The sequence below is a fragment of the Salvelinus namaycush genome, chromosome 6, assembly GCF_016432855.1.
Source record: "Salvelinus namaycush isolate Seneca chromosome 6, SaNama_1.0, whole genome shotgun sequence".
NCBI lineage: Eukaryota > Metazoa > Chordata > Actinopteri > Salmoniformes > Salmonidae > Salvelinus > Salvelinus namaycush.
This window is the reverse complement of record NC_052312.1, coordinates 40,074,275-40,097,874: the sequence shown is the minus strand read 5'-3', so window position 1 is coordinate 40,097,874 and position 23,600 is coordinate 40,074,275. Positions and strand designations below refer to the sequence as shown.

Below are 23,600 nucleotides of genomic sequence, written 5' to 3'. Positions count from 1 at the left end.
TAAGAGTTTATTAGTGTAGTCAATATAACAAGTTAACAATTGATCATTACAGTACACTCATGTGGACTAAAATGCAAAATGTGCAATGTGTTGACCACACTGTGAAAAATATATTAGTGGAATTTATGATTTATTTTAGCTTTGCACTACTACACTGATCTGTATTCTGTCATCGTCAGTTACATCCCTTTATAAGGAATCATTATGGTCTGGGATTCCAGTGCGCCAATTTCCTCATGTTAATCCTTAAACTGCCTGGCCCATATCCAGGTAGCTATCTGAACAGACACCCTGCTGAGACATGGTGGCCCCCAATACAAGTTAGTTCAGGTGTGACCCCACAGCATAAACTGAAACCCAGCGGGACCAGGTGGTCACTTTGTCAAGGGTCAGCTTGCAACTCAAGCCAAGCATTCTTTCACTGCAGGGAAACTGGGTCAATTAAAATCTAAGCTAAGTAACACTCTGTTACTCAACTCCATAAGTAAAGAAAAAGGCAAAAGGGAAATGTTGAGAGACTTTGAGCAACAACTGACCAGTGGGGGATGTTGACAAACCCAGGGGGTGACATCAACGAGAGACTTTCGGAAAAAATAAACTATCACTGGGTTTCTCAATGCCGCTAGGCTTTAGTTGCCCTGTCTCTTATTCAGCTCTCCACTGTCCTGTCCTCCACGTCCTGTTGCATGACCACATTCTTTCACAGTGGAGAGCTGAATAAGGGACAGCGCAACTAAAGCCTAGCGGCATTGAGAAACCCAGTGATAGTTTATTTTTTCGAAAGTCTCTCGTTGATGTCACCCCCTGGGTTTGTCAACATCCCCCACTGTATCCATCACAACTGTAAGAGGGGGATGAAATATGACATGGCTGAAGAACAGGGGTGGATGGGGCTGCTTTTTGATCTGGCTGTATCTTGTGCATGTTGCTACAGGGTTTTGTCTACATAAATGAGCTGACAGGTGCATTTCATATATGTAGACTACATAACTTGAGTTACAGTTATAATGTAATGCAATTTTCTATTATTTTCTATATGATAGTAAAGTGGAACTCTGAACATATAAAACTATAGAAAGCAATGTGTTCAGCCAGCCTTGAATGTGTCATAGAAGCCTTTGGAGGGTCCCTGCCTGGTAGCATTTCTGGTTTCCTAGTAACCAGGCAGCCTAGTAATTGGACACATAATGACATGGTATGACAGCAACGCGGAGGACGACTTGAAGGATCATGTTCAACTGGTGCTTCCTGCTAGGAACATTCCACTGCTCTCCTAGACCTTGATTACTGTCTTCTTCTGAACCAGATGTATTCATAAGCCTGAGGATCCTCGCACAACTTCAATTGGAATAAGTATTTATTTGTCGGTTTGGATGACTGGGGGAAATGGGAGAGGGGTGACCAAGAGACATGATACGGTGTATTCACCCTCCAAAACGGATACCTGGTGCAACGGGTGTCGTTCCTTATTGGATACGAAGGTACAGAGGAAGTAGAGTCCATGCTTTTTGAACTTTTCTCCCCTCTCCTCTGTATCTTGATGCTGCTGGGATGTGTGTCGAAGTCCCAGGGCTTGGTGAAACCGCACTCTTGTCCTCCAGTGGGACGGCAGCAGGGCCTCCCAAACCGCAGTCCAAGCTGGGACAGCTTTCTACTTTCCACTCCCCCTGCCAGCCATCCGGGGACCTTTACAGCACTATCAGGTGAGCTGACTGTACTGAAAGTTGCCATGTAAATCCAAGGCCATTAATAATGTCAACTAGAGGCTGATATTTCAATAGCTTGGTAGCAAATGCTTATTTCAAACACAAGTGGGGAACACTGTTTACTCATTTGGCTGGGGAGTTATGGACTACACAACTACAATGGAATATGGCCATATAGGCCTGGCAGAATAATTAAGTAACTCATGGAGGAAAAGGGTTACTGAATGAAAGTTCATCCACTCCTTCAGGTCTCTTTGGCCAATGATGATGCAATACCAAGGTGGTTGGCGTTCACTGAGAAGACTGGCAAGCTATTTGGCTTGGCAGTACCCCCTTAAAGTGTCCGTCGCAGGCTACTGTGTAACCATTACCTACTTTCATCTTCATGTCCTTAATGGAACAGCGGGAGAGGGGAGCATATGCTCTACACACATAAAGAGGACATTGATCATTTTATATTCATCATGTGCATTGTATGTATCGATTGATTAAATTGAACTGGTAAAAAGCTGAGAGATGGGCCTGGAGAAATGTAACCACTCTCAAATTCATAGAGCTATAGATGCAAGGAGTGACCATCCATTATATCAAAATGAGAGTTTAAACCATATTTTAAGGCTATACAGACTTTGTTTACATTTATATTGTTTACAAACATTGGAGTAAAACATGTTTGTATTTTGGGTTCTGATGGGGTACGACAGTTGAACTAAGCCCATAAGGTATTTATAAGTTATATTCTTCAAGATTCAATAGGTATAATTAATTTATACATTTTAAAAAAATGGATGTTGCATTTAAGGATTCCAGCTTTAAATAAATTTGATCTGTTCAATTTATGAATTTAATTGTTAATTTCCAATTTAGGTATTTAAATTTACTTCATAAACTGACTGAATTGAATAATTATTTTGCCCCTAATCCTGGTTGGTGGTGTGTTTGACAGGGCCAGTCTCATCTGCCCTGTGGGGGAGACTGTTGTCTGGGCTGATCTAATGCTTCAAGTGGACCCTGGCAGCTTGGACGCAGACCAACGTGAACAGCTGACCAGCAGACTGGCTGACTATCTGCGAATGGCTCCTGGCTCCGTACACCTCCTCTCGCTCAGGGGCCCCACTGCACTGCAAAGAGAGAAAACCAGGGTGTGTAAGCAGGATCCCGACTGCCCGCGCTACTCGGGGAAAGGGACCTTGGGAAGAGGGCAGGCTGCCGAGCTCTTGTTACCGGTCGGTTGTGGGGTGGGGGAGCAGTTATCAGACTTAGTCCTGATTTTGGTGCATAGCACTGCCTCAGGTCTGCTGACCACCATGTTGGGAGTCCCCATACTAGGGTGGAGGGTTCTCTGCAAGGGGTTGCTTTCTAGGATCAGGAGGGGCCTGCAACCTCTGAGTCATACAGCCACCCCAAATGCAGTTCTCCCACCACCAACGCAGGTGCCAGAGTCAGTCAGACTGGAGCTTTCACACATACCTGCTCTGGAGCCTTCTACTAGTTTGATGATGTCATACCCCACAGCCATCCTGGAGACACACACTGGGACCCCAAACCTAGAACTAACACAGGCCTCAAGTTACCCTCTAACATCCTGTTGCTTGTGAGGGTGTTTTGCAATCACCACCATCTGGCACGAGAGACGATTTGTTGTCCATGCCTCTCAAACCATCCCTACTCACCCCAGAATGTTTCACACAATCACTGAAGAGGCCTACATTTCACACAGCCACCAAAACGGAGACGGTATCAACTGTTAGTATGTCCAGAGAATCAAACCATTCTCAGCACCAGGCTGGAGAGTATGACGCAACTTCAAGCTTCTCATCAGGTCATTGAGACGCGAGGTTTCTTTGGGCCTTGCTCCAACTGGAGTACTTAGAGCATCTTCCCAGCCCATGTCTCCTTCAGCTGCCTCCTCAGGTTAGTTTACTACTAACTTTCACATCACATTTCTCATGCATAACTTCCTCTCTGTATGAACTTTGGCATGATGTAATGGTCTTTCTAAATACGTACTGATGTTATTCCAGGGCCCTCCAATCTCCCTCCCAAAGTGTTGCAGTCCATCCCACTTCTGGAAGCCAGTCGGCTTCCCTTTCCACCACACAATACCATCAAGGACCTTTGCTTCTCCATCCTCTGGATCCAGAGAGTCCCTCTCCCTGGAGCTGACGTTCATAGATGGCCCTCCTGTGACTCTGGGGTCCTGGGTGGTCTTGGATGGACTTGAGCTGCACGGTGTCTCTCTGGAAATGGACCTGCAGTTTGCCCCTCTGCAGCTGCTGCTGGCTGCTCGGGACAATCAGGGCCTGGCTGCCTGGCTCCCCCTCACCTTGGACCTCCACCGCAGCCATGCGGAGCCCTGCCATAGCTTTAGCCTCACGGCTCACCGGAGTCTTCACTCCATCCTCAGCCAGCGCCACAGGGTGGAGCTTCTCCTGGACAAGCTGTCCCGCTTCTTCAATGACTCTGGCAGCCACCACCTTGCCGTGCTGTCCCTGGCACCTGGATCCACTATTGTGTCTTGATACAACTTCACCCTATGCCAGGTGGGGGGGTGATGGTGTCGAGGGACAGTGCCCTGTGGGTCGGGTCTGGCGTATGTGGGAGGAAATTAGTTCAGAGGCCAGACAGAGTAGCCCTGCGTTCAGCCAGGCGATTCTCCCCGAGTTCCCCATCAGCAAGGTAGGCCCTGTGAGCTTCAGACGTGACTGTTTCTCCAGCCCCAAATACTGCCACAACTATAGCCTCTAGTCCCACTCTTTCCCCCAGTACTCCATATCCCACTTCTGTCAACACCATCTCAGCCTCGGATCCCACTGGTGTATCAGTGCGACAGACAGACCCCTATCATTGGATGGCCAGTGTGTTGACAGCTTTGCTAGTGGTCTGCTGCCTCTTTCTGGCAGTCACCCTTACATTTACAGTTTTCTATAGAAGCCGTGTGAGGGTAAGGATTTGGCCCTCAGAGGGGGTTGTCCCAGGTCACACCATGGATCTGAGGACAATAAGGCCAAGGATGCCCCTGCTGTTCCGACCAAAAGTACCCCCACTTCCCCCGAGGTTGTAGCGTAACGCCTCACCAGCCAGTAGAGAGCATCTCTCTCCCACATATCTCCAGGGCAGACAGCCTTATCAAAGAGAAGTGTCTTTTCACCCAACTCCACAATACCAGTTCCCACCACAATACCCACATAAAAGACCATGGGAACACAAATCCCAAGAAGAAAAGCATACAAACAAATGAATCCATTCTTGGAAGTGAGGTTGTGACATGTTCATACACACACTAGTCATGTCACTACGAGGGTTGTTGAGACAAATGTGTTGCACAACCGTTTTGGAAGACAAAGTATTAATGGATCTTAGGAGGGCAATTATAAATGTACCTTTTATAATGGAACGTTGTATTGCTGTGATAATCTACACACATTTGCACTTCTATGTACCAAAACGTACAACATAAAGCATGAAAATTGTCGTTTTTCATTTCATTGAGGAATCTTAAAGTAGAATTAAGATACAATATCCATCATAGCTGGATTTTACTATATTTCAGACAAAAACCTTCCAAACTGACAAAACTGCATTTTGTTATATATGAGACTTGATGCCAACCATTCGCGGTCACCGTACCATTAACCTAACCATGAGAAAAATAGAACGGCACAGAAAAAAAATACTGCCTGTTGACAACTTTATTGCTTCACACAATATGTGAGCCTATCCATACAAACGTGGGTAGAAAAACAAAAATCACTCTAAAAATTACAAAGTCTGACTGCTACCCATTTAATCTATGCCTGGTATGGACAGAGTAGGGGAGGACAGTCCATACACCTCAGATTGACATGATGTCTGGTCCAAGCTCATATTCCTGCTGTGGTAAGGTGTTCGGTGGAGTGGGTGCATCCTGTATAGAGACAGGTCACATCATCTGGTGGCTTTCCCATTCTCGTGGAGGTCCATTCTGTTAACAATAGGAAAAAAGTAAACTGATTATTTATCATAAGACCGTCTACTCCATAACAGGCACTGGACAATCAGATTTCAGTCAAGAAAACAAACTACAACATCTCTATCAAACATTATAAACTGGGTGGTTCGAGCCCTGAATACTGACTAGCTGACAGACGTGGTACATCAGACTGTATCCCACGTGTATGACAAAACATGTATTTTTACTGCTCTAATTACTTTGGTAACCAGTTTAAAATAGCAATAAGGCACCTCAGGGGTTTGTGGTATATGGCCAATATACCACAGCTAAGGGCCTGCATCCAGGCACTTCGCGTTGCATTGTGCATAAGAACAGCCCTTAGCTATAGTATATTGGCCATATAACACACCTCCTTGGGCCTTATTGCTTAATTAGAACTAGAGGCTATAATACACTGTGATGTGGGGAATGGTTATATACAGTACATTATCACACACCCATTCTCATCTTTAAGGTGCTGGTATAACTCTGCCTTGTTGTTCACAGAGCTGATCCTTCCGGCAAACTCCTGGTGTTTCCTGGAGTTGGCCACAGTGATTCTGTTAGTCCACATGGTGAGCAGGGACACCGGACCTACATTGTAACCACAGGCCGAAAACACACACAGAGGCAGAGAAATCAATGAAAAGGAAAAATACATGTAATGGCACACCTTATCAATGTATTGTCTCTGAATAAAAAAGGTAATTAATGCAGTGATGAGACAAAAAACTAATAATAATAATAGAATACTACTCATTGCAATGACAACCATGAACTTGGCATTCAACAAATATGCCAGTTCACACCATGGATCTGAGGACAATAAGGTCAAGGCCAACCAGAAGGGGGGGGGGGGCATGCACCTTTGGCTTTTTCAGGTAGTTGGATCTCTTCCAGACGGGGCTTCTTGTTGAGAGGCTCTGGCGAGTCAGGAGAATCCTTTATGATCTCCGACTCCCCCTGCTCCTCCTTTCCACGCTCTAGTGTCCCCTTCAGCCTGGTGGAGGAATCAAATCAAATTTTATTTGTCACATGCCCCAAATACAACAGGTGTAGTAGACCTTACTGTGAAATGCTTACTTACAAGCCCTTAACCAACAATGCTTTAACTTCTTTGGGATAGGGGGCGGTATTTTGACGTCCGGATGAAAAGCGTGCCCAAAGTAAACTGCCTGCTACTCAGGCCCAGAAGCTAGGATATGCATATAATTGGTAGATTTGGATAGAAAACACTCTAAAGTTTCTAAAACTGTTAAAATAATGTCTGAGTCTAACAGAACTGAAATGGCAGGCGAAACCCCGAGGACAAACCATCCCCCCAAAAATAAATGTCATCCTACCACTGATTTCAATGGCTGGCACTTTTATAATAGGGCGAAATCGTGCCCAATTGCAGTTCCTAGGGCTTCCACTAGATGTCAGTCTTTAGAAAGAGTTTCAGGCTGGTTTTTGGGAAAAAAGAGCCAGAAATTGTAGTTTTTCTAGGTGGCTCCCATTTTGGCTGTAGTGTTTCCAAGCACGTGAATGAGAGCGCGTTCTTTGGTATTTTTCTCCGGTAAAGACAATAACGATTTTCCGTCTTAAATTGTATCGTTTATTTACGTATTAGGGTACCTAAGGTTTGATTATAAACGTTGATTGACTTGTTTGGATAAGTTTATTGGTAACGTTTGGGATTAATTTTGTATGCATTTTGAAGGAGGGAAACCGAGTGGATTATTGACTGAAGCGTGCCAGCTAAACTGAGTTTTTATGGATATAAAGAAGGACATTATCGAACAAAGGGACCATTTGTAATGTAACTGGGACCTTTTGGAGTGCCAACAGAAGAAGATCTTCAAAGGCATATATTATATCGCTATTTCTGACTTTCGTGTCGCAACTCCCTGGTTGAAAATAATTTGTTCTGCATTTGTGTCCTGGGCGCTGTCCTCAGATAATCGCATGGTTTGCTTTCGCCGTAAAGCCTTTTTGAAATCTGACACGGCGGCTGGATTAACAACAAGTTAAGCTTATTTTGATGTATTGCACTTGTGATTTCATGAAAGTTTAATATTTATAGTAATTTAATTTGAATTTGGAGCTCTGCAATTTCACCGGAAGTTTTCGAAATGAGACGCTAGCGTCCCACTGATCCGCAATTAAGAAGTAAAAAAGTGTTAAGTAAAAAATAGATAAGTAGAAAATAGAAAATAAAAGTAACAAATAATTAAACAGCAGCAGTAAAATACAAAGGTACAGAGTCAATGTGCGGGGGCACCGATTAGTCAAGGTAATTGAGGTAATATGTACATGCAGGTAGAGTTCAAGTGACTATGCATAGATTATAAACGGAGAGTAGCAGCAGCGTAAAAGAGGGTTCTGGGTAGCCCTTTGATTAGCTGTTCAGGAGTCTTATGGCTTGGGGGTAGAATGCAACACAGTATGACAGTGACTAGGAGAATACCAGGGTAAAATACTAAACCGGTATATACAGTACCAGTCAAAAGTTTGGACACCTAACAAGTGCTCAGCATATGTGGGAACTCCTTCAAGACTGTTGTAAAAGCACTCCTGGTGAAGCTGGTTGAGAGAATGCCAAAAGTGCAAAGCTGTCATCAAGGGTGGCTTGGGGTGATTTGTTTAACACTTTTTTTGGTTACTACATAATTCCATGTGTGTTATTTCATAGTGTTGATGTCTTCACTACTTTTCTACAATGTAGAAAATAGGATAAATAAATAAAAACCCTTGAATGAGTAGGTGTGTCCAAACTTTTGACTGGTACTGTATATATATATATTTTTTTTTTAATTATTTTTCAGACAGGATTTTTTTCATAATCACAGAGTTGATTGGATGCAGGTCTGTTGTTTAAAACAGTAGGTCAGGCTTAGGTCAAACAAAATGTGTGTTGTGTCACCCTGACCTCTCTGACTCCTGCCAGCTCTTGTCCTCTGAATCCTTGTTGATGTTCTTCTCTGCCTTGTCCTCTTTGTCCTCCCTCTTCCTCCCCCGTTTCTTCCTCTCCTCTTCCTCGGGGGGTTTGCTGCGGCAGGCGATGATGCAGTCCAGAACCCTCTGGTGTCGCTCGCTGCCCGCCACGTGGGTCTTCACCAGAGTCTCCAGCTCGTTCCACATGATGCGGTACTGCTCATCCCTAAAGCCCGGAGGAGACATTAACCAGTCAGGACAGGAGACCAGGCACACACACTGAACTTATATGGTTCCCTCCTCCAAACAGTCAGAAAGCGACACAGTTACACTTTCAGACTCTCTCCCCAATTCACTCTCTCCTGCACACATCCCTAACATACAAACACACACACAAACAGACACGTACACACACACACACGCTGTTTCCCACCCCTAAACACTCAGGGAGTGACACTAAGTCACAACATCAGTCTCTCTCTCACACAGAGCCAGACTACCTTTTAGGGCCCTTTCCCCTGGAGCCCACAGTGGAGATGGGAAGAGGGTCGTTCTTCCTCTCCATATCCACCAGGTTGTAAACGGTCTTCTGGCAGGTCAGCAAGTCCTCCTCACTCAGACTCTCCTTCACTATGAGGTTAGCCAGCGGAACTACCTGGATCACACACACCACACACAATTAACACATACACAGTCACACACATACAATGAACACACATTTCACACAAAATTACACACACCGTTAAAAAATAAATCAAACGAGTGACGTGAGGTGAGCAACTGTGCAGTGTGTGAAAGAAGGCTGTTGTCCTGCTCACCGCCTGCATGTTGAAGATGGTGGTCTGGGAGATGATCATTGGCCAATAGCGAGTATAACGCTCCAGCTGGGCTTTGGCCCGCTCTGCCGGGGGCTTCCCACTAGCCTCAGTGTCTGGTGACTCTGGGACAGGAGTCAGACGGTTCTCCCTCATGAACTCGCCAAAGTCCTGCGACAGACACACCAAAAAGACTGGTATAAAACTTTTGGTCCCACTTTAGAATAAGTGTATTTTATACCTACCAGTGTTAACATGGTAGTTACATAGACACAGCGTAAATATAGGATATTACAGGTACACATTGTTACATAGAACACAGTACACAGCTGTTACACCAATTCATTGTTTATGTGTTTTCACATTGACATTTTATATGCATTAGATTTGTAAACAAACTCCAATTAGTTGTGGCTAAACATCCTCTGCCCCTTACAGTGATGTTGTAGTCAGTCACTATGGGGTAGAGGAGGAAGGGGTGGGAGGGGCTTACAGTAATGTGGTAGTCAGTCACTATGGGTAGAGGAGGAATGAGTGGGAGGGGCTTACAGTGATGTGGTAGTCAGTCACTATGGGGTAGAGGAGGAAGGGGTGGGAGGGGCTTACAGTGATGTGGTAGTCAGTCACTATGGGGTAGAGGAGGAAGGGGTGGGAGGGGCTTACAGTGATGTGGTAGTCAGTCACTATGGGGTAGAGGAGGAAGGGGTGGTAGGGGCTTACAGTGATGCGGTAGTCAGTCACTATGGGGTAGAGGAGGAAAGGGTGGGAGGGGCTTACAGTGATGTGGTAGTCACTATGGGGTAGAGGAGGAATGAGTGGGAGGGGCTTACAGTGATGTGGTAGTCAGTCACTATGGGGTAGAGGAGGAAGGGGTGGGAGGGGCTTACAGTGATGCGGTAGTCAGTCACTATGGGGTAGAGGAGGAAGGGGTGGGAGGGGCTTACAGTGATGCGGTAGTCAGTCACCCGGCCCCCGCAGCCCTCGCTAATGGAGGGAGGGTCCTCCAGGGTGGAGCGGGTGCTATTGAGCACGTGCAGGAAGATCTCCCCGCCGTGGCTGCTCAGCATGTGGCTGATGACCTTTGACCCGGACTTCCTGGGCTGCTCCAGCAGCACTGAGCGACCTGCAATGCAATCAATCACCATCTGTATTTCAACTACATTTGTTTGTATTTTCCGTATGCAAGTAGTATTAACATTTAGGGTAGGGGGTAGAGGCAAGGGGTCGGGGCAAAAATATTCAGGCTCACCGTTCAGCAAGAAGTTGGTCAAACACGATGAGGGTCGGCTGTTGACGTCCGTAGGCGAGATCCGATAGGCTCCAGTGCAGTAGTGCAGTTCTGAGCCACCAGTTCACACACAGACACACACGCAAGAAAGATGGGAAATATCCAGATAAGCCAAAGGAGAATATTACAACAGAAAATGCTCTTGGGATTTTGATGTGTCGATATCAAGGACATTTTCAGCCATTTTTCAATCTCTTCTTTTATCTTTATAATTTCAAACGCCACTCAAGCCCCACCTCTACCGAGACTTTTCATTAAGTTAGCGCGACAACAAATAACAAAGTTTCCCAGGGTTCATGGTGCCTACCTACACTGTTGGTGCGAGGAGTGCACCACTTAAGAGTAACTGTCTCCTTAAGTCCACTGTCTCGACTCGTACTACCAGCCATGTGCAGGTCGCCTGAACAACAGAAAAAGAGGAGAGATGAAAGGGAGAAACTGAATGTTTACTGTAGTGGTTTTATGGCCAAGCCACTAAAAGCCACAATAATTTAGTGGCCAAAACAATACAGAATATTTTATTATTATTTCTTAAAACCTCACCACTTTTGAAGAACTCAAGATGGGCGTCCCTGTGATGCAGGAGCTCTACGTCGTAATTGGCCGACGTGTTGGCGTGCTGCTCCTCCTTCACACCCACAGGAGACGGAGAAGACCAAAAAAAGAGACGTCAGCAAGGTATCCTTTTCATTGACATTGTAGTCATTTGGCAGACACTCTTATCCAGAGCGACTTGCAGTAGTGAGTGCCTATCCACTGCTGTCAAGACAAACAAATACTGCTGCTTCATGTTAACAAGGGTTCGAGAAGTACCAGAAAATGCATAAACCACTGATCTTTGCATCGTCTCTCTTCCGTTCTTCCTATATGGTAATTCCGGTGATGTGAAGATGGATAGCTGTGGTTGTTGCAGTCTAAAGTTTAAGGGTCTGACGTGTATTTCAATGAAAAGGGCTGTACATGTTTTCTAACCCAGATAAATAACATGGGACTACATGGAGGACAAAAAGATTTGGGGCGAAAGTTAGGAGATAGGCGTCTACCTGCCTATCATGGCTAGGGACTAAATGACTTACTATTCAAATGAGAGAAAGAGAGAGAGGAAAGAGAGAGGGAAAGGAAAGGAGGGACAGAGGGTGGTCTGATATCAATACGTACTACTCAACACAGCACAAAGGACCACAACAAGACACTACAAGGAGGGACTGCGACCAATCAACTCTGAGGTAGAGAAGACACCAACAAGGAGTCATACAGGACATGAGGCCGGGGGGGGGGGGGGGGGCAAACTACAGGGCACGTAATGCGTACATTCTCATCCACCAAACATGCTAACACTCTCAACTCTGATTGGCTGCTGGAATGTCAAGTGGACAATCGGTGGCCAATCAAAAGTGAGGGCTGTTGAGCGTCCGATGGATGGACAAAACCAATCCACACAGCCTTGCGTTCCGCGGTCCCTCTTGGTGTGTGTTTAAGAGTACTGACCTGCTCGCAAACATTTAATGTGGGCTAGCAAAACAGAAAATACAGCATGAAAACAGCAGCGGTTCCAAGAGTCATTTCAACATGATGATGAACAAATAAAGAACAGTGTGTAAAATAATAGTGCACAATGGCTGACGGGGAAGAAGAATGAAGTTTGGGACATTTTGGGGCCGAGGATGGGGTGGGGGTGTGGCAAGGTTAGGGTATCAGAAGGTTGAGGCGAGTGAAGCGATAGGTGCATTGGGTGGAAGGGCCAATAGAAAATGTGTAATGTGTTGGTTTGTGGATGCAGAGAAAATAAGTGGGCGGGTCAGGATAGGTCATTTTGCAGACGGGACGTCGCCCTTTTCAAACGTTCGTCCAACCTTCAAAAATAGCCCATCTTATACCTTAAATAACTAATCTAACATCAGTCATGACATGAAGGAGGCGGGAAAATAGTTAACTCAAGACTGCTGGGACACAGCCCTGAAGGAAGTAATGGGTGGGAGTTAGTGAAAAGGGTGAAAGGTTATAGATGGGGCTGGTGAAGGCCTGAACCTTGGGAGAGCTAGAGGACAGAAGATGTACCTTCATTGGGATGTTGGTGATGGTGGTGGAGGCAAGGTCAAAGTGCTGCTGCACTAGAATGTTGAGTTTGGTGGCCAGGTGCCTCCCTGCCCGCACACTGTGAACCTCACTGGTCAGCAGAGAGGAGACCTGCCGGTACAGAGGAGGACTATGTAGGACTTTAACACTAACAAAGTAGCATGCCATTTTTTATTGTATGGCATCTCTATAGAACTTTGTAACTACAGCATGTGGAAATGAGCACACGTTTACAGGATACTAACAGTATACTTTATCTACATCAGATTAAGTATGCGTTTGATATGACAAAGTGTGTTTGGAGCGATGTTATACATATCTAGATTAACTTTAAGACTAGGTGAAAACAGAGTCAATTTAATGCAACCCTGAGCAGGTTTAAACCTACCTCTTTCTTTGGCCGGTCTGAGACCAGGGTGTCCTCTCCTTGAGGGAAGATGTGGACGAGCACCAGCTCACATTGCTGGATAGACATCAGTCTGAAACACAGAGACACATTGGAATGCATCGGAAAGATTCAAGACACTTCTTTAGGATCCTCTCGAAGCCCTTTTAAGATGCCCAATGAAATTAACCCAGTCTAACCAATCTCCTCCTCTAAATCCATTTGAGTTCTCCCATCAAAAATCCCCCCCAAAATCTGACTTCTAAAGTTCATATTTTATCCCCACTAAAGAGTGTAAAAACAGTGTTATTCTCTTCTCAATCTCTCATACCTGTCTGAGCCTGCTGCCATCTTGTTTTGCTCTAGAATGGTCTCCTGCACACAGTCCTCCAGCATTCGCACATGGGTGTCACTGTAACAGACAGAAACACACAATACCCCATTAGGATTTCCATGGATGCCTTCAAATATGGGCATTACTTCAGTATCTACAGGTTCTCAATTAATAACCAGGTTTAACAGAATCAATAGATCATCTCTTTTGGTACTGTCCTTCGGTGGCTCACTTTTGGAGTCAGGTCCAGGAGTGGTTGTTAAGTCATAATGTCTGTTCAGAGGGACCTACAAACAGCACTGTTAGGAGATCTGAAAAACCACCATCAATCAATGGGAAATATGAGTATTTATTTTAAGGGAAATCTTGGCACAAACAGAGAGGTTTAAGACCTTCGTAAGTCTTCACAGTAAAATAGAATAATGTATTGCAAAAGGAAATATTAAAACTGTAGTGTACTGGGAAAGATGGGTTAGTCTGTGGACATCTGAGGGTTGGAATTAAGATTGTAGTGGTCAATTTGTCAGGGCATGGACTCTACAAGCTGTCGAAAGCATTCCACAGGGATGGTGGCCCATGTTGACTCCAATGCTTCCCACAGTTGTGTCAAGTTGGCTGGATGTCCTTTGAGTGGTGGACCATTCTTGATATACACGGGAAACTGTTGAGCGTGGAAAACCCAGCAGCATTGCAGTTCTTGGCACTCAAACCGGTGCACCTGGCACCAATTACCATATCCCGTTCATAGGCACAAATATTGTGTCGTGCCCATTTACCCTCTGAATGACACACACACAATCCATGTCTCAATTGTCTCAAGGCTTAAAAATCCTTTACCCTGCCTCCTCCCTTTCATATATACCAGGGCTCCACAACCCTGTTCCTGGAGAGCTACCCTCCTGTATGTTTTTGTTCCAACACCAGTTGTAACTAACCCGATTCAACCAGCTAATTATAAGAATCAGGTATGCTAGATTAGGGTTGGAGAGAGAATTTACAGGACGGAAGCTCTCCAGGAACAGTGTTGGAGAGCCCCGATCTACAGTGATTGAAGTGGATTTAACAAGTGACATCAATAAGGCATCATACCTTTCACCTGGATTCACCTGATCAGTCTATGTCAGGGTACCCCAACTGGCGGCCCCAATTTTTTTTATTTATTGTTGGACATAAAAGACTGTAAAAAGACCAGCAAATCAGCTCCAAGTGATTTTAATTTCAGAAATCTGTTCCAAAGTATTATCACGCATAATAGAAATGTGTAATTGTATACAAATGTCAGCAAGGTTTGAAGTGCTTAGGGTTTAATCTTCTGTTTGGGCTTCTTGTGGTCAATGTGCAGTCTATACATTATTTGTAATTATGTTCCGGCCCCCTAAACATTCACAAATGAAATAAAAATTAAAAAAAATCAGCCTGCAGCTGAATCCAGTTGATGATCCCTGGTCTATGTAAAGTACACTCAGTGTATATATATAATTGTAATGTTTTCCACGGGTCCTACAACTAGTGGAGAGGGGGGGTAGGGGCATAATAAAAAAAAAATATATACAGTACCAGTCTAAAGTTTGGACACACCTACTCATTCAAGGGTTTTTCTTTATTTTTAATATTTTCTACATTGTAGTGAAGACATCAAAAGTATGAAATAACACATATGGAATCATGTTGTGAGCAAAAAAGTGTTAAATCAAAATATATTTGAGATTTGAGATTTTTCAAAGTAGCCACCCTTTGCCTTGATGACAACTTTGCACACTCTTGGCATTCTCTCAACCAGCTTCAAGAGGTAGTCAACTGCAATGCATTTCAATTAACAGGGGTGCTATGTTAAAAGTTAATTTGTGGAATTTTTTTCCTTCTTAATGTGTTTGGTAGGGGTGGTATACAGAAAATAGCCCTATTTGGTAAAGCCCATATTATGGCAAGAACAACTCAAATAAACAAAGAGAAATTATTACTTTAAGACATAAGCCAGCAGCATACCACCCTGCATCCTACTGCTGGCTTGCTTCTAAAGCTAAGCAGGGTTGGTCCTGGATGGGAGACCAGATGTTGCTGGAAGTGGTGTTGGAGTGCCAGTACGAGCCCCCCTTTCCTCTGGTCTAAAAAAATATCCCAATGCCCCAGGGCAGTGATTGGGGACAATGCCCTGTGTAGGGCGCCGTCTTTCGGATGGGAGGTTAAAACAGGTGTCCTGAATCTCTGTGGTCACTAAAGATCCCATGGCACTTATTGTAAGGGTGTTAACCCCAGTGTCCTGGCTAAATCTGGCCTTCATACCATCACGGTCACCGAATCATCCCCAGTTTACAATTGGCTCATTTATCCCTCTCCCCTGTAACTATTCCCCAGGTTGTTGCTGTAAATGAGAATGTGTTCTCAGTCAACTTACCTGGTTAAATAAAAAAGGTCAGTCAATCCAGAAAATGTCAAGAACTTTGAACGTTTCTTCAAATACAGTCACAAAAACTATCATGGAACTGGCTCTCATGAGGACCGCCACAGGAAAGGAAGACCCAGAGTTACCTCCGCTGCAGAGGATAAGTTCATTAGAGTAACCAGCCTCAGAAATTGCAGCCCAAATAAATGCTTCACAAAATTCAAGTAACAGACACATCTCAACATCAACTGTTCAGAGGATACTGTGTGAATCAGGCCTTCATGGTCAAATTGCTGCAAAGAAACCACTACTAAAGGACACCAATAAGAAGCAGAGACTTGCTTGGGCCAAGAAACACGAGCAATGGACATTAGACCGGTGGAAATGTGTCCATTGGTCAGGAGTCCAAATTTGAGATTTTTGGTTCCAACCGCCATGTCTTTGTGAGACGCGGTATGGGTGAACGTATAATCTCTGCATGTGTAGTTTCCACCGTAAAACATGGAGGAGGTGTTATGGTGCTTTGCTGGTGACAGTCTGTGATTTATTTAGAATTCAAGGAACACTTAACCAGCATGGCTACCACAGCATTCTGCAGCAATACGCCATCCCATCTGGTTTGCGCTTAGTGGGACTATCATTTGTTTTTCAACAGGACAATGACCCAACACACCTCCAGGCTGTGTAAGGGATAGTTGACCAAGAAGGAGAATGATGGAGTGCTGCATCAGATGACCTGGCCTCCAGAATCACCCGACCTCAACACAATTGAGATGGTTTGGGATGAGTTGGACCGCAGAGTGAAGGAAAAGCAGCCAACAAGTGCTCAGCATATGTGGGAACTCCAAGACTGTTGGAAAAGCATTCCAGGTAATTGCTGGTTGAGAAAATGCCAAGAGTGTGCAAAGCTCTCATCAAGGCAAAGGGTGGCTGGCTACTTTGAAGAATCTCAAATACATTTTGATTTGTTGAACACTTTTTTTTGGTTACTACATGATTCCATGTGTTATTTTATAGTTTTGATGTATTCACTATTATTCTACAATGTAGAAAATAGTAAAAATAAAGAAAAACCTGTGAATGATAAAGTGTGTGGATTTGGGGATTTGAAATTATACAAGTAATGTTATTTGATAGTTCCAAATATTTCTGTTAATTTCATAGCTGATCTATCCCCTAAAAAAATGGTATTATAATAAATAAACAATAAACAATTATTTACTAATTATGTTAATGTTTACCTCTTGGCGTTTGTGAGGCAGATAATGCGCCCCCTGTTGGCCACCCTGTCAGCAGTGTCCATGAGGGTGGTGCGTGCCTCGTGCTGGTACTCAGTGATCTTACACAGTGACTCCACCGCTGCCACCAGGCCGTGCAGGACGCTGCAACACTCAGGGTCCTCCTGTGGGTTAGGTGGACCCACAGCTGCCAGAGCAGACATGAGCTATCACATGAAAGCAGGTCAAGTCAACAATACATTACAACAAAACCTCTATCTGGACATGATTGGTTAACCTCAAAATGAGACAATGAGATTGGTAGTAGTGTAGTGAGTATTGCAATAACAAAAAGATGTAGACTTTCAACAATAGATTGCTTAGAATCATAGAACTGGTGCTGTACAAAATTGCTGCCCTGTTGATAAATAAGCATCCATCTCTCGAAGATGGAAATAAAGTACCTCGTGAGTGCTTTGGTCCTCTTGCCTCCAGCTGTTCAGAATGTGGAACTCTGAATCACTCACAATGTAGTTGATCTGAAACATAACCACTGAAGGAATATAATGTGCTGTGCCCAACTCGGAATATGAATGAACACAGACGAGTTGGCCAACGCACAGACAGACTATACTCCGTTCTGACCTGGGCTAAAACAGATTAGACCGCCAGGCTATGGGATGGAGGGACTCACCAGTTTCTTGAGGGGGTAAACGTCGTAGAGGATGCGGCAGTACTCCATGGAGCACTCCACAGCACAGGTCCACAGGGACTTGGACACTGGGGCCAGCGGGATCATGCCCTGGCCACGGCTCTTGGTCAGCACGTCACACTCCACCTGCTGCCGACTGGACTCTGCCATATAAGGGCAGTGGTCGACCACGAAGGCTGTCTTGTGGGAGACTGAGAACATCATCCCTGGTTCAGCCCTGTGTGAGTTCTGCTGAGGTGATAGGAGATATTTCGTCTGGTGTTAAAATACCATCTCTTCTCAATTTAGATAAAAAGAGCAAGGCACCAGTAACGTTAGCTAGCTGCAGCCTACGTACTGACACCAATTTACATTGCTAATATATACAGTAGCTAACTAGGCTGAAAGAGAAACATGCCCTATGACAATGTCCTTTAGCTAGCTAACGTAAGTTAGCTGAGATAAGTTACCCTGGCCCCTGCAATGTCGTTAGGATAACGGTCGTTAGCTAGCTTGCTTACTTAACTTGGCTAGCTAGATTTAATTACAAGCGTTAGCTAGCTAGCTAGTTTCCAGACCGATTAAAAAACTTAATTGCTACGTTAGCTAGCTAGCTAAGTAGTGGGTGAGCCGTCTGCAGAAGTACCTGGGACCGATGAGACTGAGGCGCGTCGATTTGCCAACGTTAACCCAAGCTAATGTTAGTTTAGTTTGCTAGCCAGATTAGCTATCAAACATAGTTAGCTTACAAATTAGTCTAAATTAAAGTAAGGTTTTCACACCATATAGCACCCGTATTGTATGGTTCCTTTCCACCAACGAAAATATGGATTGTAGTTGTACAACTAAGTTAATAGCTATCTATGTAGGTAATTAAAAAAACGACATAATGCTGAAGCAAAAAAAAATCAGAGGCGGCTGTAGATGTTATTGATGGAACCATGTCCGTCGTGTATGGATGGTCCGTGTCTTACTTCAACATATTTTCATGGTTCCTGTCTTCTTTGCTTAGATAAATTGAGCAGGGTTCCCCAAGTGGAGGCCCGCGGACCAAATTTGGTTTAATTTGACCCCCAAGTTTTCAGAATTTTCATTGTTGGACATAAAAGGCTGTAAAACACCAGGAAAATAGATCCAATTGATGTTAATTTTGGAAATATGTCCCCAAGTATTCCCACTCATATGTTTTTAATTTAACTAGGCAAGTCAGTTAAGAACAAATTCTTATTCTTTCTTATTCTTCTTTACAATGACTTTCGGTGACTGGCCCAACGCTCTAACCACTAGGCTACCTGCCGCCACGTATTTGATTGTATACCAAAAATATATAAATGTATTGGATTTATATAGCACTTTTCTACCAACTGAGCTACCATTTTTGTGTCAGAACATTCACCATACATCAGCTATCAGGTGGAGAGGTGAGGAGTGATGTATGCCAATTAGGAATGAGGGGGATGATTAGGCGGCCATGATGGAATGTGGCCAGGTTGGGAATTTAGCCATGACACCGGGGTGAAACCCCCTACTCTTACAATAAACTTCATGGGATTTTGAATGACCACAGAGTCAGGACACCAGTTTTAACGTCCCATCCGAAAGACGGCCCCCAATGTTCCCAAATGTAATCAAGGTTTGAAATTATTCTGTTTTAGTCAAATATTAAATCTGTTTAGGCTTCTTGCGGTCAATTTGAAGTGTACGAATATGTTTTTATTATGTTCCGCCCCCCAGACCATCCTCTCGAGAAAAAATTGGCCCATGGCTGAATTTAGCTGATGATCCCTGCTGTTGAAAATGTGCACAATCCATGTGCAGCATATGACACGTTCAATTTAAATATTTTTCATTTAAATCGTATAAATCATGTATTTTGACAAATCATGTATTTGCTTTCATTTCAATTTGTCATTATGGCTATACTCTGTATTATGATAAGAAAGGTTGGAACAGTATTTGTCAGGGCACAATTATGATGGGGAACAGTATCTATTTGATAGGGAACAGTATAAGGAACAGTTGACCCAAACCTATCTGATGGGGTATCAGTACCTGATAGGAAGCAAAGATGGGGAACAAAAGTATCTGCGAACACTGTGATATGGAACTTATCTAATGGGAAACCGTATGGGAACAGTAGGTACATTGAATATGGAACAGGGAACAGTAGGTCTATCTAATATGGAACAATATCTGACAGGGAATTTGGTTGGGAACAGAACAAATAACAAGATGTGCTCGATATTCATTGTCAACACTCAAGATATAAAATTCAAAAGGGAATCGCACATCTGAGCGATCTTTGTTGCAGGTGCATGGTAACAGTTTAATAAGATGAGAAAAAAAGAAGAAACCCGCACACTGCTCTTGCTAGTATCACTGCTCTTTATTAAGCTTTATGTATCGGCCTCAAGGCCTTCGTCAGAGCTTTTTTTGTTTTTTGAAAAAGCTCTGACGAAGGCCTTGAGGCCGATACGTAAAGCTTAATAAAGAGCAGTGACACTATCAAGAGCAGTGTGAGGGTTTCTCAAGACATGAAATTGCACAATATATGAATGGATGTCAAACGATTGTTCAATTAAATGTGAGGTATTTTGGCCTTCCTACTGTTATGTTCATTTTGCTAATTTCATCACTGCTTTTTCAGGACCCCTAAGCTCTTTGACGCCCCTCAGGGGCCGCCTGGTTGAGAATCACAGACCTATAATCAGCAAATGCAATAATAACATTTTCCAATGAGAATCATTCATTGCATATGGAAACTGGAAAACAGTTTCATATTACAATACGGGCCTAAAGAATGCTGTTGCATATATATATATACAGTCAATTATTAGACCGTACTTATGTGGGCGTAACAAAGCTGCCCGTCCTGCCAAGTCGCTCAAAAACTGATCTCGGAAATGGCAGACCTACATTGGTTTGATAACAACATTGTGGGAGGAAACCCGTCTGTCGGAGACTACTAAAAAAACACCTCCTAAAGTACCCATAGTACTCATAGGACTACCCCACCCATTCTCTCAAGTTTGAACTTGATCTAAAAAGCATGCAATGTTTTTTCATTTGAAACAATGTTGAGAAATAAAGTGGGAACTTTTGAAATACATGCAGCTCATTGGCGGTGATCTTACATGAATCGTTAATTCCGCTGTAACATTTTGCTATCCAGGTTTAACCGTTGATGACTTGTTGTGATATGTGACATATTTGAGATGAATGAGAGTGGGGACAACATTCTTGAAATGGATTCTTTGTCCGAGACAAATTTGGATGGCGACACGGAGATAGAGATGGGAATGGAAGTTGGTGAGTTAACGTAGATTTCATTATCTTTTGCAACGCGAGAGGATTTATTGCAAGAGAAAATGGCGGAATAATGTAGCCTTCCTCTGTAACCTTTCGATTCCGCCTATCATGAACCAAAATTGTATTTTATTTGCTCAAATGTTATTCTGTTGTGTCCCTTATATATTTTCTCCTTTGTTATTTCAAACTTTAAAAAGTATGCAATAACAGTATTGACTTTTGGCACCACCCTTGCCCTCTGTAATGAGAGCGTTCTGCTTAGCTGAGGAACACTCAACTCAGTTATCTGTTGTATCTGCCTCTATCTATCTGCCTCAATATACCCTACACTATACGTTATCATAAACTTCATTATCATCAGTGTTTATGAAACTGTAGTAAATTAGTTTGGACTCAAATTGTCTCTGCAACTGTCAGTCCAAGGTCACTCATGCACAGGCACACCTTCGATGCTCTCAGTGTTTACCATGAAGGATGCTCCATACCACTTCTTACAATGCAGCGAATTTTGGGTGTCGTGACCGGGACTCGAGCCTAAATATCTGTGGTTGTTAGGCTAACACGGTAGCCATTACACCAATAAGTCAGACTCAATTGACGAGGTCACTAGTTGTTGAACTAAGGTCGCTGGAATACATAAATATTCCTTTATCACACTGGTGGACATAGCATAGGCTAACAACCACACTGATTCACAGATGCAAGATTTTAGTCATAGCCTATGGCTGGCTGCACAGCTTGCCCCTACTATTATTGGCCCAATGTACACTCCCACTTTCCCACACAATCAAATATCCTTCGATCGTCGGGATCTTCGGACAGTTTGTTAATAACTAGATCATTACTTTGTAGTTAATAAAGAGTTTATTTCCAAAATTCTATATCCACCAATTTTCAACATTTGTGTTAAAAAGATATATAATCAGAAATGATTGCTTATGGTTACCTTCATGTGTGTTTAAAATATTATAGTTTTTTTATTTATACATTTTGAATGTGTATGTTAAACACTATATACTATATATTAAAACAACAATACAATGACAATACCAATGGCTGCTCCCATCAGTAGGTGCTCTGGTCAGTGGGTGCGCTCGTCCCCACCTGCCCCAAGAGGCCTGAAGGGCGAAGCCCCTCCCCCCGCCCCTAGGGATTTTCCAAGGGCGGGTAGGACTGAGCCCCTCCCAACATTCAGGAGGGCATGGAAGCGAGCGCATCCACCAGCACAGACACCACTCACAGCATGAAACCAAAACACAAAACATAAATAACTAAATGCAAAACATACAATAATCACATCCCCACCCTCACCCCTGATTGGAGGACCTCAAACCTTTATACTGTGCATGTGTGTATATATTTATTCCCACACTCATTATTTCCAACCTTTAGACAGCCACAGATCAACCCAGCTTTCCCAGTGAATCCTAATTCTACCATTTCCTCTTGCTACATCCCTCCATTCTCCCATGGTGTCTCACTAGGGACTTGAAACTCCCGTCTGCAACATTTCTGCTGAAATTGACCCCAAAATAAACATTTTACCCAACAGCACAATGTTATTTCATATTGACTGACTGTGGTCCTTCAAATCCCCCCAAAATGCAGTTTGTAGGTCCAACCGTGCCCTGATATTATGACATAACATCCATTCCTGGACTCCAAAAACAAGCCACCGATGGACAGTACCAAAAGAGATACTCTTTGATTCTGTTTCCACATGGCAGAGTCTGCACAGGGCTGACGGTTTAATGTCCGATATACAGAGCATTCTTTTTGTAGCGAGAATTTCATATAATAGCTTAAATTGAAAAGAACGGATTGATGCGTCAATTGCAGTGGTATAAAGTACTTAAGTAAAAATACTACTTAAATCATTTTTGGGGTATCTGTACTTTACTAAACAATTTATATTTTGGACAACTTTTACTTTTACTTCACTTCCTAAAGAAAATGATTTACTTTTTACTCCATACATTTGTCATGACGCTAGCCCTTTCAGAGAATTGGCTAGCAGAGATGTGAACAACCCCCCCTCTCCTGTTAGGGGGGAGGGGGAGGCAGTTTTACGACTTTACAACCACGTCGTCAATTCCTTTCAGATACACTTCTCTCATTGACCATGCAGTATGGAGAGAGAGAATTTCACAGTAAGACAAAGAGGCTCTCCCGCCCAATTCTACTACATCCCAGAATTGGAGAATTAAACATTATTCATAATTTAGAGAACGTGGAAACGGTCGGTGGCGAAGTCAGCTATGACCCTGTCAGTTTTGTTTCATGTTTGTGACCTCATGAAAGACAATACAGCCACATTACCCTAACTCTGTTAATACAGGTTCCTCAGTTATGAGGCTTGCATCTAATTCTTGTATAAAATGAATGAGTAAAGATTAAACTATTTGTGAAATGATATAATGTGATGTTAACCTTTAAAATTAGAAAATGGTCTTCCCTGTAAAGTTTAACTAAGTCAGTAGCCACGCCCAAGTGAATAGACAATGGTT

The 23,600-nt window shown here is 43.5% G+C and overlaps 1 protein-coding gene across 5 annotated transcripts; it reads right to left on the bottom strand.

Annotated features, from left to right (window-relative positions):
* Positions 1–5,376: 5,376 nt before the first annotated feature.
* LOC120049992 (integrator complex subunit 13-like) lies at positions 5,377–18,729 on the bottom strand. 5 transcript variants are annotated; one of them, XM_038996559.1, is made up of 17 exons: positions 18,431–18,729; positions 17,788–18,033; positions 17,558–17,632; positions 17,118–17,320; positions 13,491–13,571; positions 13,163–13,253; positions 12,757–12,885; positions 11,242–11,326; positions 11,006–11,098; positions 10,660–10,749; positions 10,355–10,533; positions 9,414–9,581; positions 9,096–9,250; positions 8,591–8,821; positions 6,546–6,679; positions 6,138–6,273; positions 5,377–5,670 (listed from the first exon to the last, which is right to left on the bottom strand). In XM_038996559.1, exons 2-17 carry the CDS (start codon positions 18,007–18,009, stop codon positions 5,634–5,636), a joined length of 2,109 nt encoding a protein of 702 aa, XP_038852487.1. In that variant the 5' UTR covers positions 18,010–18,033; positions 18,431–18,729; the 3' UTR covers positions 5,377–5,633. The 5 variants fall into 5 exon arrangements, with proteins under 5 accessions (XP_038852487.1, XP_038852486.1, XP_038852484.1 ...); XM_038996558.1 differs by having other exon boundaries at positions 5,381–5,670; positions 17,788–18,036; XM_038996556.1 differs by having other exon boundaries at positions 5,381–5,670; positions 17,788–18,036; positions 18,567–18,729.
* Between the last annotated feature and the right edge of the window lie 4,871 nt (positions 18,730–23,600).

Coding starts and splice junctions, on each gene's coding strand:
- LOC120049992 (XM_038996556.1), bottom strand. Junction 11,327..12,756: donor TCACCAACATCCCAATGAAG/GTACATCTTCTG, acceptor GTGGGTGTGAAG/GAGGAGCAGCACGCCAACAC. Junction 6,680..8,590: donor AGCTGGCAGGAGTCAGAGAG/GTCAGGGTGACA, acceptor TTCCTCCACCAG/GCTGAAGGGGACACTAGAGC.